At 44.0% G+C, this 16,661-nt stretch overlaps 1 protein-coding gene across 1 annotated transcript; it reads left to right on the top strand.

Moving 5' to 3' along the window:
• Nucleotides 1–6,137: 6,137 nt before the first annotated feature.
• TMEM202 (transmembrane protein 202) lies at nucleotides 6,138–13,928 on the top strand. The gene is made up of 5 exons (XM_004611828.3): nucleotides 6,138–6,230; nucleotides 6,446–6,701; nucleotides 12,028–12,177; nucleotides 12,523–12,654; nucleotides 13,759–13,928. The coding sequence occupies exons 1-5, from the start codon at nucleotides 6,138–6,140 to the stop codon at nucleotides 13,926–13,928; spliced, it is 801 nt and encodes a 266-aa protein (XP_004611885.3).
• Nucleotides 13,929–16,661: the final 2,733 nt, after the last annotated feature.

Here is a 16,661-nt window from a genome sequence, read left to right as displayed (position 1 = left end):
TCTCATCTATCAAATTTTTTCTTCACAGACCAATACCCAAGCCAGCTGAATCCAGTTCCACATTGAAGGGCCCAGTATGAAAGCTGAGCTCTATACCCCACAGTCTGAACCACTACCATCTTCAGACCTTGAATTTTCTGGTCCAGTTGTCCAAGAATATCAGAGAATGGCACCTGACTCCCCGAGTACTGCTTGGAGGCCCTACACACATACATACACACAGATACACAAACATGCACATACATGCTCACATACAATCACACACTTTTATGCCAATCATACACTTTTATGCATGCACACACACAAGCAGAGGTTCAGGTTTCTGCAGGAAGCACATATAGCCTCACAATCTCCCCACAGCAGCTGTGTGCCCTGGGTTCATTGCTTGAAGCTCTAAGTCCACAAGCTATGGCCACTACTCATCCATATTCCACAAGACTGTGACCAGAGCGATAGTACAGCAAGTAAGACACTTGCCTTGCATGCGGCCAAGCAGGGTTCCACCCCCGGCACCCCATATGGTCCACTGAGCCCATCAAGAGTGATCCCTGAGTACAGAGTCAGGAGTAAGTCCTGAGCACTGTCAGGTGTTGCCCCACTAAGAAAAAAGAAGATTCTATGGGCCCATGAAGTGGCTACATGCATGTCCACTAACTGAGGCTCCCAAACTGCTTTTTGAAAGTAGATGGAATGATGTTATAGACAGAGATGAATGAACATTTGTTCTGTTATTTATATCACAGGCCCTAGTAAGATTTTTAGGCCTGACGTAGGGCTGAGAGTTGAATAGTGCCTAACTTGTTCCTTTTACAAGGGCCAGGAGGATTGGTCCATGGTTGGAAGCCTGCTTGAAGTGTTGGAGGAGAAGAAGACAGTTGGGATAGAGAAGGGACCACTATGACAATGATAGCTGGAAATAATCACTCTGGGTAAGAACTGCGTGCTGAAAGGAGGTAAAGGAACAAGCATGATAAACCTCTCAGTATCTGTATTGCAAACCATAATGCCAAAAGAGAGAGAGAGAGAGAGAGAGAGAGAAGGAAAGTGCTTGTCATTTAGACAGGGGGAGCAGGAGGGAAATTGGGGGTATTAGTGGTAGGAAATGTACACTGGTGGAGCGATGGGCGTTGAAACATTGTATGACTGAAACCCAATCATGAACAGCCTTGTAACTGTGTATCTCATGATGATTCAATTAAAATAAAACTCCACACCTCTAAGAAAAAAGGAAAAACTTTTATTATTCACTACTAATAACTGCAGCTCAGAAAATAAGTTTTCTAGTGAATCTTGGTGGTTGTTCCAGTTCCAGTTCATTAGAGAATGGGTGATGAAAGAATAAAACCTAAGTTGGCTTGCCAGTAAAAAACCAAAAATAAATAAATAAAAGACGTATCACTTACCAAATGAGATACTATATACAGAATGGCTTACTATCCCAAGGTAATTTCAGTTTCATCTCTTTGGTAATTGCTTGTTTGGAGTCAGTCATGAGGGACTGATGGATGAACACATCCTTTCAAACTGCATTCATATCACATATGTTCATATTGGCCTAGGCTAAGGTCATACTCAAGCAAACATGGAGAGAGAGTTTAAAAATACTCACTCAGGGGCTGGAGTGGTAGCACAGTGGGTAGGGCATTTGCCTTGCACGCAGCCGACCCAGGTTCATTTCCCAGCATTCCATATGGTCCCCTGAGTGTAATTCCTGGAGTAATTCCTGAGTGCAGAGCCAGGAGTAACCCCTGTGCATTGCCAGATGTGACCCAAAAAGCCGGAAAAAAAGTTAAAAATGCTCACTGATATTATTTACTGAGAATTTATCAATTTTAAAATATTAACAATAAAATATATCAATGCCAGAGTGATAGTACATTAGGGAGGGCTCTTGCCTTGTATGCAGCTGACACAGTTTAAATACCTGGCACCATATGCGGTTCCCTAAGCTTGCCAGAACTGATCCCTGGGTGCAGAGCCAAGAGTAAGCCCTGAGCCCAAGTCCTTACACTCGCTGTGTAAGGTACCACAGTCAGGTGTAAGTGAACCCCCCCACACACAAATTTATCAGATCTGGGATAATAGTACAGAGATTAAGGCACTTTCCTTGCACACGACCAACTCAGGTTCAATCCTCAGAACTGCATGTGGTCCTCCAAACACCACCAAGAATAATTCTTGAATGCTGAGCCAGGAGAAAGTTCTGAGCGCTGCCATATGTGGACCCAAAGCAAGCAAACAAAAAACAAAACTAACCAAAAAACATTATCAATACTATATTAACATATCACATGTCAATAATATATGCCAATAGCATCAATATACATCAAACAGTATTTATTTTGCACTTATTAGGGCACTGTTAAGAGTTTGATGTACACATTACATTGCTGATGGGAATGCCGACTGGTCCAGCCCCTTTGGAAAACAATATGGACGCTTCTCAAAAAATTAGAAATTGAGCTTCCATTTGATCCAGCAATACCACTTCTGGGAATCTGGAGAAACAAAAAAGTATAGTCGAAATGACATCTGCACTTATATGTTCTTCGAGGCACTGTTTATAATAGCCAGAACCTGGAAAAAATCCGAGTTCCCAAGAACAGATGGCTGGTTAAAGAAACTCTGGTACATCTGTACAATGGAATATTATGCAGTTGTTAGAAAAGATGAAGTCATGAACTTTGCATATAAGTGGATCAACATGCAAAGTATCATGCTAAGTGAAATGAGCCAGAAAGAGAGGGACAGACATAGAAAGATTGCACTCATCTGTGGAATATAAAATAACAGAGTAGGAGACTAATACCCAAGAATAGTAGTATATAATACCAGGAGGTTGACTCCATAGCTTGGAAGTTGGCCTCACGCTGGGGGAAAGTCATACCAAATGGAGAAGGGAACACCAAGTAAAATGTGATTGGAGATCCCGCGTGGTAAGGGAAATGTGTGCTGAAAGTGGACTAGTGACCCAACATGATGGCCGCTCAATACCCCTATTGCAGACCACAACACCCAAAAGCAGAGAGAGAGAACAAATTGGAATGCCCTGCCACAGAGGCAGGGTGGGGTGGGGGGATGGGATTGGGGGGTGGGAGGGATACTGGGTTCATTGGTGGTGGAGAATGGACACTGGTGGAGGGATGGGCTCCCGAACACTGCATGAGGGAAAAACAAGCATGAAATGTATGAATTTGTAACTGTACCCTCACTGTGACTCACTAATTAAAAATAATTTTAAAATGTGCACTAGTAACTTATCAAATCACTGCAAAAATTCTAGGAAGTTTTTGGTGTGATGCTGGGGACTGAATCCAGGTTCATGCATGCAAAAGCATGGTCTGGTCCTAGGAGGTAGGGCTACCAGAGAGATTTCAATGGCTGGAACACATGTTTTGCATGCAGGAGGCCCAAGTTCAATTTATGACACCTCAGAGTTTCCTGAGCACCATTTGGAGTGACCTTGAGTATGATTCAGGATTAGTACCTGAGCATCACCTGTTGTAGTCCCAAAGCAAACAAACAAACGAACATTTTAGAATGAGATAGAAGACAATACAGCAGGTAAGACACTTGCTTTGCATGTGGCAAACATAATTTGATCCCCAGTACCATAAATGGTTTCCCATAAATGGTTTCACTACTACTTCTTGTAGTGATCCCTAAGTACAGAGCCAAGAGGTAAGCCCTGATTACATCCAGTTGTGTCCCCACCCAAAATTTTAATATTTTGTACAATGGAGAATTACAATGCGTATTAGCAGAATCGCATGATGTTCACGGATTTCTGCCTTAAAATACATTGCTCTCTTTGTCTCAAAGGCCCCTCCAAGAAATAAAAAAGAATTTTTGAGAAAACCATTTTGAAACAAAAAGTTTTAAAAGGCTGCCCTCCCACAATTACCAGCCACATTGGTTTCAAATCTTTCTCACTATAACTTCCAGTAAACCTTCCCTAATGTTCCTCTGACAAGTGTTTCTCTGACAATGGTCAGCCTCTGACCTCTGAAATCTCTGTACTTATATCAAAATGTATCACTTATTTATTTGTTGAACATTAAATACTATGTCTTCAAGTTAGTAGGCTAAGTAGCATGGAAGGAAGAGAGTCAAATATTGCTGCCAGAGTAATGGCACAGTGGGTGACGTGCTTACCTAGTATGTGTTTGTCCCGGGTTCAACTCCTGGCATCCTATGTGGTTTCCTGAGCATCTCCAGGAGTAGTTCCTTAGGGCATAGACAGAAATAATCCCAAAGTCTCACCGGATATGGCTCCAAATCACCACCAACAAAAATAATGCTTGTTTCAGAGGTTTAGATACTAAAGCATGCACATAGAGAATAGTTGTTCCCATAGCTGTCCTCAGGAATAGCTTCCAGTTTCAGGGGGTGAGGAGAGACTGAGCTGGACAAAAAGTGAGGCAAGGTACTCTGACTCAGCACAGACTTAGAAACAAAGTTTATCTGTTTATGAACAACAAAACTGATCGTTAAGGGCCAGGGATGGGACTCAGTGGTAGAACTTACCTTGCATGTGTGAGGTCCTGGGTTTGATCCCCAGGACCCCCAGCACTATCATCCAGATGGACATTTATTCCAATGTTTATGTCGTGAAATAAACTAGCATCCTTTTGGCATCTTCAATTAATTTTTACTTAGTTTGGTTTTGAGGTGATACCCAGCAACATTTGGGTACTACTCTCAGCTTGGTGCTGGAGTAGCCCCCACCCTATATTGGAGGCTGAGAATTTTATGTTCTTAAGGGACTGGAGAAATAATACAGCAGGCAAGACATTTGCCTTGCACATGGCCTACCTGAGGTTGATCCCTGGCACTCCATATGGACCCTAGAGCCCAACAGGATTAATACCTGAGCACAGAGCCATGAGCACAACCAGGTTTTTTGGCACCAAAGCAAAACAAAGTCAAGTAAACAAATGAAGAATAAACAAATCTCAGAGTTTACGTCCTTAACCCAACTCTCAGTGGAATTTTCCAACGGCTCACGAACTGCTTTCTCACCCACAGTCCTTCCTGCACCCCTTGCTTGTTCTGGTGCCCTCACTTCAATACTCTCATGAAGCCATTTAAGTGTACTACATCTCTTTTGCTGCCATTGCTGACAGGGTCCACTGGGAAAATGCAGTGTCCCGAGTGCAGGAACCTCCTGACCAATGTCTCAGCACAACCACTTCAGACATTCAGAGGAGTTGTTTGACATACAAACTAGGGGAATGGCCTTGGTGCCACAGTCCACACAGCTTGTGCCAGAGTGTCTCCCAGTCTCTTTTCAAGTCACCTTATCAGCACTGTCTCTAACTTTTCTTCCATCGGGGAGAAAATCCAAAATCAATCCAAAGGCTGCAGAGATGGCCGGAGCTATAATACAGAGGATAGGTGCTTGCCTTATACATGGCTGATCCAGGTTTTGTCCATGGCACCCCATACGGTCCTCCAACTCTGCAAGGAGTGAGTGCAGAGCCAGGAGTAAGTCCTGAACACAATGGGATTTGGCCCAACAACCAAAAAAGGGGTAGGGGGAGGCTAGAGAGACGGCTCAGAGTGCTGGAGCCCATGCCTTGTCTTGAGGACCCAAGTTTAACCCTCAGCAACCACATGGTCCCTTGAGAACCATTGAAGTGTGGCCTCCAGGTTCTCCATAAGAAACTGTGTCTTGGGGGCTAGAGTGATAGCACAGCGGGTAGGGCATTTGCCTTCCATGTGGCTGACCTGGATTTGATTCCCAGCATCCCATACGGTCCCCTGAGCACCGCCAGATGTAATTCCTGAGTGCATGAGCCAAGAGTAACCCCTGAGCATTGCTGGGTGTGACCCAAAAAGAAAAAAAAAGAAACTGTGTCTTGTTCATCTTTGTGTCCCAGGATGTAGTGCAAAGAGCAACACACAGCCACTGCTGACAAGGCACTGGTGGATTGCATCGGGAAGTAAAGCAGCCAGCGGAGGGAACATGTGACATACATGTATGCATGTTTAAATGGCATGTTTTCCTTCAGATAGGACCAGACCTGGAATATGAAACAGAAATGATATCAGAGTCAAGGGTGATGACCCCTTCAGAATCTACCAACATGTGTGAGGTGATGTGGGAAAAAGTTCCGTGACAGTTAGATGGTGCAATGGCTGCTCAGAGGAAGGGTAGGGAAGAAGTGATCATGACCTTCCATATTCCTAAAGTTCCCAAAATTAAGGGGGACCGAAAATACAAAAGGGTAAGGAGGCAGTGAACCGTAGGCAGATGGGCGGAAGAAAGCTCACTTCGAGCAAGGCCTACGAGCCCAAAAGACCGTCCATGTGGGTTTTTAAGGAAGGGGTAGGGAAAGAGTCACAAGCCAAGAGCACCTAGGGTTGCCGGATGTGAGGAGAGGGTCTCCATGGGCATCAGGGTCATCCTTCTGGCCAGGCAATATTTCCCTCATCCTTGTAGGCTACCCTCCCCACCAGCAGTCACCCAGGTGCATCGATGTCACCCCAGAGGCGGCGGCATCATGTGGATCAGACACACATCTACTTCCGAATGTTCTGTGGCAGCCTCTGCGGGTTCGGCATCCTCATGATGCTTAGCACGTCCCCAATGAATTGGGTGGAGCTCCTGGTGATCAAAAGCGGCCATGAGCTTTACGAAGGACTCTGGGTCACCTGCAGCCACGAACTGTGCTGGCGACAAACGGAAACATCATCTTGTGAGTGCCACCAACTAAACGCCATAGGGGCTGTGGCTTCAGAACTTTCTATCATATTGCTCCTTATTCTTTCTTTCTCCAAGACCTTTTGGCTCTGATGAAAGTTGTCAAACTGAGAAGATAAACCATTCTTTGGGTTTTTTTTTTGGTGTCTTCCGTATACTTTTCTTCCCTACTTCCCCAGACTGTTTTCTCTTCCATACTATGCATTAATATTCTCTTTACTTTCTAGGAACTCTTTGGTAGTTTGCATGTTTATTTATTTGTTTTGGGGAGGGTCACACCCAGCTGTGTGCAGGGCTGACTCCTGGCTTCGTGCTCAAGGATCACTCCTGACAGGGCTCAAGGGATTCTGTGTGGTGCTGGGGATTGAACCTGGTCAGTCATACACAAGGGAAGCACGGGCCTGCTGTGCTATCATTTGGCCCCTTGAATGGTATTCTAACAGGCTTTCAAACAGAGAAGTACTTGAGCATACCTGGGAGTTAGAGCAAACGTGTCTTAGTCTCCATCAGATTGAGCTTTCAAGGGCAGCTTGTCCTGCTAGCAATAGAAAAGTACAGACGCGACTGTCAGATATGAAGTCTAAATCAAACGCAGCTATTTATTAAAAAATCATTGGCAGCTACTAGGCGTGAATTAATAATGTATATTTTTATTATTAAATAAAATCTGAAAATTCAGCACAATACATTTTAAAATAAGCTTCAAGGAGGTCGGAGTGATAGTATAGATAGGGCATTTGCCTTGCTGTGGCAGACCTGGATTTGATCCCCAGAACCCTATTTGGTCCTCCAAGCCTTCCTCTGAGTGTGGAGCCAGGAGCACCAATGGGTGTGGACCCAAAAATAAAAAGAAAACAAAAATAAAAGCTTCTAGAGCAAGAAGATGTCATGTTCATGGATTTTCCAGCCAGAGTTAGAGGCAGGAGAGAATTACACTAAACCATTTCCCCATAAATCTCAAGAGATACATTCCCACAGAGAAATAGTTGTCATGAAAGAAAACATATAAGTGGGGCCAAAGTGATAGTACAGCAAGGAGGGTGCTTGCCTTGCACATGCTGACCCAAGTTCAATCCCTAGCACCACTAATGGTCCCCCAAGCCCCGCCAGGAGTGATCCATGAGCATAGAGCAGGAGTAAGCCTTGATCACAGTTGATGTGGCTCAAAAAGAAAAGAAAATGTATGAGTAAATTATTTTTTCTTCTTAGATAAACAGGGGTCCCAGATGTTCTAGGATGGGGTCTTGCCTGGGCCCATGTACAAGGTAGCACATCAGCTACTTGACCAGGAACAATAGTATTTGGAGCTAAAGAACAGAATCCTGAAGCAAGATCTTTGGAAGATATAAAAATAATTGGCAGAAAGATATTACAATTTCAACTAAATAAGAAACAGCAGAAAAAAGTTTGGAAGATAAAAGACTCAAGGTCAGACCAATAGTACAGTGGGGAGAGCCTTGCACACAGCTGACCTGAGTTCAATCCCCAGAATCCCATATGGTCCCCTGATCCTGACCAGGAGTGATCCCTGAGCGCAGAGTCAGAAGTAACCACTGGGCATCTCTTAGTGTGGCCCTAAAACAAAAAAGAAAGAAAGACAGAAAGAAAGAAAGAAAGACAGAAAGAAAGAAAGAAAGACAGAAAGAAAGAAAGAAAGAAAGAAAGAAAGAAAGAAAGAAAGAAAGAAAGAAAGAAAGAAAGAAAGAAAGAAAGAAAATATGATTCAGAAGGGAGAGGGATATAGCTCGGCAGTAAAGCACCTTCCTTGCATGTGTGAGGTCCTGGTTTGATCTCCAGCACCAGAAAAAATAAAAGAGAAAAATATTAAAAATACATATACCTAAAGAAATTAATTTTCTGTAAGTAGAAAATTCACAAAATAGAAATTACAAATGTCTAATAGCCGAAGGCAAAACAATTTCAACCCTAATCATCCCTATAGGAAGGCAAATCAAGTGAATAAAATTTTCACTAAGACATTGCCAGAGGATTTAACTAATCATTTTTGTAGTGTCAGAAATTAAATCCAGGGCTTCACACAAAACAGAGAATTTTATTAATTAATTGATTGATTTGGTGAAGCAATCTTGTTTTTATTGAAACTTAAGATGTGAGGGGAGAGAACGGGAGAGTTGTGTATTTAAGAGAGAACACAGGCGGGGCTGGAGCGATAGCATAGCCGATAGCATTGCCTTGCACTTGGCCAACCCGGGTTCGAGTCACAGAATCCCATATGGTTCCCTGAGCACCGCCAGGAGTAATTCCTGAGTGCAGAGCCAGGAGTAACCCCTGTGCATTGCTGGGTGTGACCCAAAAATCAAAAAAAAAGAGAGAGAGAGAGAATACAGAATACAGGCTTCTCCACAGTGGCAGGCAATACGCAAGCAAAGAAACAGAGAGGCAAGTGACAGATACGTGCTCAAGGAAGAACACGGGCTTAAGCTGCAAGCCAAAAGAGAGAATTTTAAAATGTTATTCATGATGCTGATCATTCTTATACACCCTGGGGTCCATGCAAATGGGGATAACTATAACAATATATCAATGATATTCAGAGATTTTCTCTCATAAATGCCATTTTTAAAAGAAACACAGTAAAAGATAATGAATTTAAACAGCAATTAAATTTGTGTCACCCGGTATCAGGCTAAATAGTAGGTCTTAAGATTATTATCTAGATCTTTAATAGGCGGCAGTCCTGAAACGTTGTCCCTCAGTGTGCAAACAGTCTATTTCTTGGGGCCTTGAATTTACTAAAGATGCTGTTAACTGTTAAAGAAATTTGATAATGCAACTCCTTTAAGTACAATAATTATAAGTCAAGTACCATCCTGTTTTCTTTAGAACATTTTAATGGTCAAATTTATTTTAAAAACATTTTAATGAGGGCCAGAGAGAGAGAGTACAGTGGGTAAGGCACATGACTGACCCAGTTTTGAAACCTGGCACCCCATGCGGTCCCCTAAGTACAGAGCCAACAGTGATCTCTGTGTACAGCCAGACGTGTCTCCAAACCAAAACCAAACACACACAAGAAAAAATTCTTTTGAAGCAACATTTGTTCATAATAGTATATATTTATAAGTTGTACTGCCTTATAAATTAACACTTTTATATACTATATTATGTCTGATTTTCATACTTTACCAAACAATTGACCCTTTTCGCCTGCTTTAACCACAGTGCCTACCCTCTTCTCTTCTATTTTGTTTTTTTTAAGTCCTATTTTTAATGTTTATATTCTAAATGTTTTGGTTTTGGACTACACCTGGCAATGTTGGGGTATTCAGTCCAATTAATGTCCGATGGTATTCAGAGTACCACATAGCCAGGGTAGGCTGCAAGCAAGGCAAGCAAATGAACCTCTGTACCATCTATTTTCAGAGTTAACTTACTAAGTGTAGGACATAAACATAATCAGTGTGTCCAGAGCTCATTAATCTTTGACAATAATACATTAATCTTCCAAATACATTATTGGCTAAATTTGAGAAATTCTAACTTTCACCTACTGAATTGCAAGAATATAACCCTCTTCTATATGGCACAGCCAGTTGTTTCTGAGAATTGCTCAGGGCTAATTCAACTGTGTGTGGTGGGGGGGTTTCTTCAGTCTGAGACCTCCTTTCCTAGCCTCCCCATTTCTAGGGGATTCAGAGCTGCTAACTAGTCAGTAATAAAGGATGGAGGGACAGGAATAAAGGATATCATTTTTCACTTTTATCCACAGACACACCTTTTTAAAAATGTATTTGTGTTTTTGTGTGTGTGGGTGGGCCACACCTGGCAGTGCTCAGGGCCTACTCCCTGCTCTACACTCAGGGATCACTTCTGATGGTGCCTTGGGGACATATGGAGGGCTGGGGATTCAAGCCTCGCTGGCCAATGTGCTGTCACTCAGGCCCAAACAGAGCCTTCTTCTGAGTCTGTCACATCACAGCTGAAGTCAGAGCAGAGTGTAAGGAAAGGCGCTGCCTTGTTTAGGGTGGGAAGGACGGGGAGGGCTCCCAGTGCAGGCGCCGGGCACTCCAGAGCCAGCGCCGTGGAAATCACCAGGCAGACACAGTTCCAAGCTGTGTGTAATAAAGGACTCTGATGCGCCAGCCTGCTGGTGAAAGAATAAATACTAGGCAGGTTTCAGGCCCAGAAGATAGTGCAGCAGTCAACCTGGCACACACCCAACCTGGGCTCAGTCCCTGGCACCACATGGTCCCTTGAGCATCACCAGGTGCAGCTCTGCAGGCCCCTGGGCACTTTCAGGGAGGTTTGCAGTGCTTAGCACCCCAGGACCCAAGCAGCACTGCTCCCGCGGGACTGGGTGACCAAGTGTTGCTGAAAGTGGCCCTCTGGTCCCAGAGCACCATTTGTGGGTTCCATGCTCATGTCTCAAAATACTAGGCAGGCCTTATACCCTCATCTCCGGGATGTGGGGTCCCCATCCGGAATCACGATTTCTGGGCAGGTTCTATGATTCTGATATGGTTCTGTCTTGGCTTTGTGTGTTGGAAGAAAAGCATAATAGCAGTAGCATGGAGATTTTCATTTATTTGACTATAAAAGTGTGATTCAGGGGCCGGAGTGAAAATACAGTGCGTAAGGCGCTTGCATGGCACGTGGAGTACCAGGGTCCGATCCCCAGCACTCGTAATGTCCCCTGAACCCCACTAGGAGCATTTTCCCCATACCCTTTTAAAATTTTGGTGATTTTGGGAATTAAAATCATCTGTGCTGATTGTTCTAGTCGATTACATATACTGCTAATTCTGGATTGCCCAGCCTTCAGAAAATGTGCTGCTCTCAGGTTTCAGTTTATTTTGGGAGAAATGTGGGGTCACACCCAGCTGTGCTCAGGAAGGTTTTACTTCCTGTCTCCTTAGGGGTCACACCTGATGGTGTTTAGGGGACCATATGGGGTGCTAAGGATTGAACTCCAGGAGTGTGCAAGGGAAGTGCCCTTCCCGCTATGCTATCTCTCCAGCCCCTGGTTATCATTATTATTTTTTTGCTTTTTTGGGTCACACCTGGAGATGCACAGGGGTTACGCCTGCCTCTGCACTCAGGAATTACATCTGGCGGTGCTCAGGGGACCATATGGTATGCTGGGAATCGAACCCTGGTTAGCTGAGTGCAAGGCAAATGCCCTCTCTGCTGTGCTATTGCTCCAGCCCCAAGCCTCTGGTTATTAATGTAGATAACTTGTTGGGATCACAGAGCAACTCACCTCCATAGTAGGGATGTATTTTCTCTGAATGGAAATCACTGTTACTGATCCTTCTACTAAGTGCTAAACTCCAGACTTTTATTTCTCCTTCTCTTCACAGATTATCTCCAATATTCCAGGGCCACCTTCATCATCTCTGCCCTCTTCATCCTCAATGCACTTGGCTGCCTTATCGCCTCTTGCCTCCCTAGACGAGGAGGCATAGTAGACAACCTGGATCTGAAGCTATCCATACTCAGTTTCCTGTCAGGTACAGACCTAGAATGACAGGGTAATTATCAGAGTAACATTGTCACAAGGAAAAAATGTCTCTATGGGGTATCCTCCTCCTTCACATGCCTCTTTTCTCTTCTTCAGTACCACAACACATTGCCAGCTACCTGCCCTTTCTTAGTCTATAAACATAATTTGGCTGACTTATCCCATCAGAGAAGGACAAGCCCCTTTCGCTCTTCCATGTTGGCTAATCTCCCAATTGGGATCCTTTTGATCCGTTTTGTACTTATGGTATGTGTGGAAACAGAAGATTCGGGGGTGGCAATAAAGGCAAACTGGAGACACTGAGGGGACCTGACATCTTTTCTTCTGATCCTAGCCATCTGCTTGCTCCTCTGCCTCGTCCTATTTCTGGAACAGGTTAATTGGCACGCGAGGGATATTATGGAGGTAGATTTTCTATGGACTTATCATCTTAATTGTTGGTGTGACCTCTTGTACACCCTTGCTGGTGAGTCATTTCCTTCCCTTATGCTGGAAGAATGGAAGAGGAATTTACTTCTTGCATGGGAGATAGCATCCAGTAGAGGCATAAATGCTGGCTAGTGCTTTTCGGAAAATTGATACCTTGATAGGCAGGTGTGTGCTTGCTGGGGCTTGCACTGTTTAGTTGTGGTACTCACTCACATATGGTTGTGTGAAGCTAGAAAGAATGGTGAAGAAATATGGAGTTTGGAATCTAAAAACTTACTTTATTTTCTGGGGGTTGGTCCATACCTTGCAGTGGTCAGGACTTACTCCTGGCTTAGAAGACCAAAAGCAGTGCAGGAGGATCGAACTCAGGTTGATTATGTGCAAGGCAAGTGCCCGATCCCGTACTATTTCTCTGGCCCCTGAAAGCCAACTATTTATTATACCTCTAACTGAGGTAGATATGTTGATAATTTGTTGATATGTTGGGTAATTTGGCCAAGACCACACAGATATTAGTGGACCTATGGTTTAAATTCATGTTGTTGGGGTGCTGGAGTGACAGCACAGTGGGTAGGGAGTTTGCCTTGCATGCAGCCGACCTGGGTTTAATTCCCAGCATCTCATATGGTTTCTCAAGCACCACCAGGAGTGATTCCTGAGTGTAAAGCCAGGAGTAACCCCTGAGCATCGCCGGGTGTGACCCAAAAAGCAAATAAATAAATAAATAAATTCACGTTATGGGGCTTTTTATTAACCATGTGAGAAATACTGTAATGCAGTGGGTACACAGTAAGATAAAATAATTCTGGGGCCAGGGCTATAGTACAGCCGGTAAGGCATTTGCCTTTCATGCAACTGACCTAGATTGGATCCCTGGCATCCTATATGATCCCCCAAGTACTGCCAGGAATAATTCCTGAGCAGAGATCCAGGAGCAAGCCCTGCATATTGCCAGTGTGACCCAAAAAGCAAAAAAAAAATTCTGCCTGGTGGGGGTTGGGGGTGTATGTGAGAGGGGTGAGTCTTACTGGAAACAAGGGTTTTTGTTTTTGAGCCAAGTATTTATCCAATGAGCAAGAATTTCAAAAGCCAAAAGATCTGATGTCTACTGAACTTCACATAAAATTCTTTACTTCTCTAGGGATTATTTCCTTCCTCAACCACCTACATGCCAGACAACTTCCTGAACAAAATGTCAGTGCGAAACCTGTAGAGAAGTCAAGGCTGGGGGTTGGCCCTGTGACAGAAGCAGAACTGTTTGAAGTCAAAGGACCAGCACTTGAGAAAGAAGCTTTACCTGTGAAGACATAAAAAACCCAAATGCAGAACTGTGATGGCTCCAAGAAAACCCTTACCTGCCTTATAACACACACATTGGGGAGAGGCAGATCGGGCTCAGAATGATTGTGCAGAACCTAGGAAACTCCTGATATCATGTCTGCATTACTGAAGGAGACAGAATTAAAGCTGATAAATGTCCTATGTTGTGCACTGGGTCAAAAATATAGAAGCAAGTCATAAAGAAACTCACAAATCTCCCTTAAAAATATTCTGGGGGGCTGGAGCGATAGCCCAGCGGGTAAGGTGTTTGCCTTGCATACGGCCAACCCGGGTTCGATTCCCAGCATCCCATATGTTCCCCTGAGCACCGCCAGGAGTAATTCTTGAGTGCAGAGCCAGGAGTAATCCCTGTGCATCGCCAGGTGTGACCCCAAAAAGAAAAAAATCTAGGATTGGAGCAATAGTAGAGCAAGCAGTTGCACACAGATGACTTGAGTTTGATCCCCACTATCCCATATGGTCCCCTAAGCCTGCAGAGAGTGTTCCTTGAGTGCAGAGTCAGGAGTAAGTCCCGAGCACTGTTGTTTGGGGCCCCAACACAAAACAAGGAGGAAAATTCTAAAGTAAAATATAATTGTTGAGTGTCATAAAGGAAAGAAACCAGCGATCAAGGCAGTGTGGGGAACAAAGATCTTGCTGGTCTTCAGGGAATCTTCTGGAACAAAATGGTCTGTGGCGAGAAATGTTACCCATCTGTTTGAGATTTTCTTTTTGATGTGTAACTTTGGATTTAGTCAAGATGGAAGGAACATGAACACAAATTATTGAATTTGAACTGGAGATCATTACCAGAAATGGAATGATCAATTCCACTGATGCCAATGAAGATAATACCTACTACCCAAAGGAGTTAGAATTGGGGATGGGGTGGATTCTAGAGAATCAGTTTCTTTGAGGATCCCCATTTTTTTGAGGGTCACTATTTTGAAATCAATCAATTATGTAAACTTACTATCTTAGGCTGGGAAATACCTTGACTGTGCATTCACAAACTAAAAAAAATTGTGAGAAATCAGAGATATAGTCCAGTGGGTGAGGAGAACTCACCCCATATGAGTGAGCCCGGTGAGCCCTTCCAGGAGTGAGCCCTGAGTGCAAAGGAGTAAGCCTTGAGTACCGCCAGGTGTGACTCAGAAAATGTTGTTGTTGATTTTGGTTTGGGGTCCTGCTCCTGACTTATCCCTGGCTCTGTGCTCAGGGATTACTCCTGGTGAGGCTCAGGGGACCATATAGGGTTCTGGGCATTGAACCTGGGTCAGCTGCATGCAAGGCAAGCTCCCCACCCGTTAAACTACCATTCCAGCCCCAACCCCAAAACTTTATACAGAACTTCCAACACATTTTTCTGTGAAGGCGACCATAGACTATATCAGATAGTTGACATCCATTGTTATCTATTTCAAGCTTATTGGTTTGTTGTTTTACTTTTGAGGGGGAGGGACCACAGCCAGCAGCGCTCAAGACTTACTCCTATTCGTGTGCTCAGGGGTCACTCCTGGCAGGATTCAGGGATCATATGGGGTTCCAGGAATCAAACCTGGGTAGGCCATGTACAAGACAAATTCCCATACCCCATCTTTGGTTTTATTTTTATGATTTTGCTTATTCTCCATTTTCCTTCTTGTCTTTGTGATCTCTTGATGTTGTTGCTGCGGTAACCAGTGTTCTCATATGTGTGCTTGCACATGTGCTTTCTGGGGGTTCACATGCCTGACCACAGAGTTTTCACATCTTTTTTGGTCATGTACTTGCTGAAGGGTGCACCTTTGGGTTGCAGTGCACACACATACCTGCCTGTGGTGCAGCTGGAAATGACTTGTGAGAGCAGAGCCCCAGGATCATGCTCAGCGCATGCAGCAGCAGCAGGGACCAAACTCATGGCCTCGTGCTTGCAAGGCAGGTGCTTTATTCATTGAGTTATCTCCTGGTACCCTTGTTCCTTAGGCATCAATTACATTTCGTTAGCCAAAAGGGGCTAAATACCTTCTTCAATTGGTGTGTGTGTGTGTGTGTGTGTGTGTGTGTGTCTGTGATAGGGATGGAGGGAAAGAGAGAGGAGGGAGAGAGGGGGGGGGTACAAAAGACTGACATAGCTAAAAGGTTTCTTTAATGTAGGATGCTTCTTTTGCACAGGCCTGACCCGGGTTTGACCCCAGCCTGGTTTGGTTCCCACAGGGCTCCTGCCCCAGCACCCTTGGGCCCCAGCAGCACACCATCCCCTGTCCTTGTCCTGAATGCCGCTCACTATGAAGAATCGCTGCTTGGGTCCCCAGGCCTCCTGAGCATACTTGGGCGGTTGGTTCCCTCAAGAAAGCTTAAAAAAAACTCAACAAGAAATCAAGTGGTAATTACATAAAAAAGTTCAAATTTTCCAGTAATTAGGGAAACAAAATAAATCAGCAGTGATAAAATGTTATTATAATAACATCACTACATATTATAGCATTTAATGTAATATGAGAGTCAGATGCGTAATTAAGTATTAAATTAAAAAGCCTGACATTAGCAATTGCAAATTGGAATTTTATACACCACTGGTGGTAGTGTAAATTGCTTTAAAAATGCTTTGATTCTCCCAGAAGAGAGCGACATAGAACGTTCTGGAGCGTACGGCCGCTCTTATACACTGCACAACTGAGTATACACTATACTCATGCACGACCTCTTATACACTGCCCCCTGATGCACCAAAAGTAGCACACA

Source organism: Sorex araneus, chromosome 3 (genome assembly GCF_027595985.1).
Source record: "Sorex araneus isolate mSorAra2 chromosome 3, mSorAra2.pri, whole genome shotgun sequence".
Taxonomy (NCBI): Eukaryota; Metazoa; Chordata; class Mammalia; order Eulipotyphla; family Soricidae; genus Sorex; species Sorex araneus.
The sequence above is the reverse complement of the archived record's forward strand: the minus strand, read 5'-3'. Positions and strand labels throughout refer to the sequence as shown.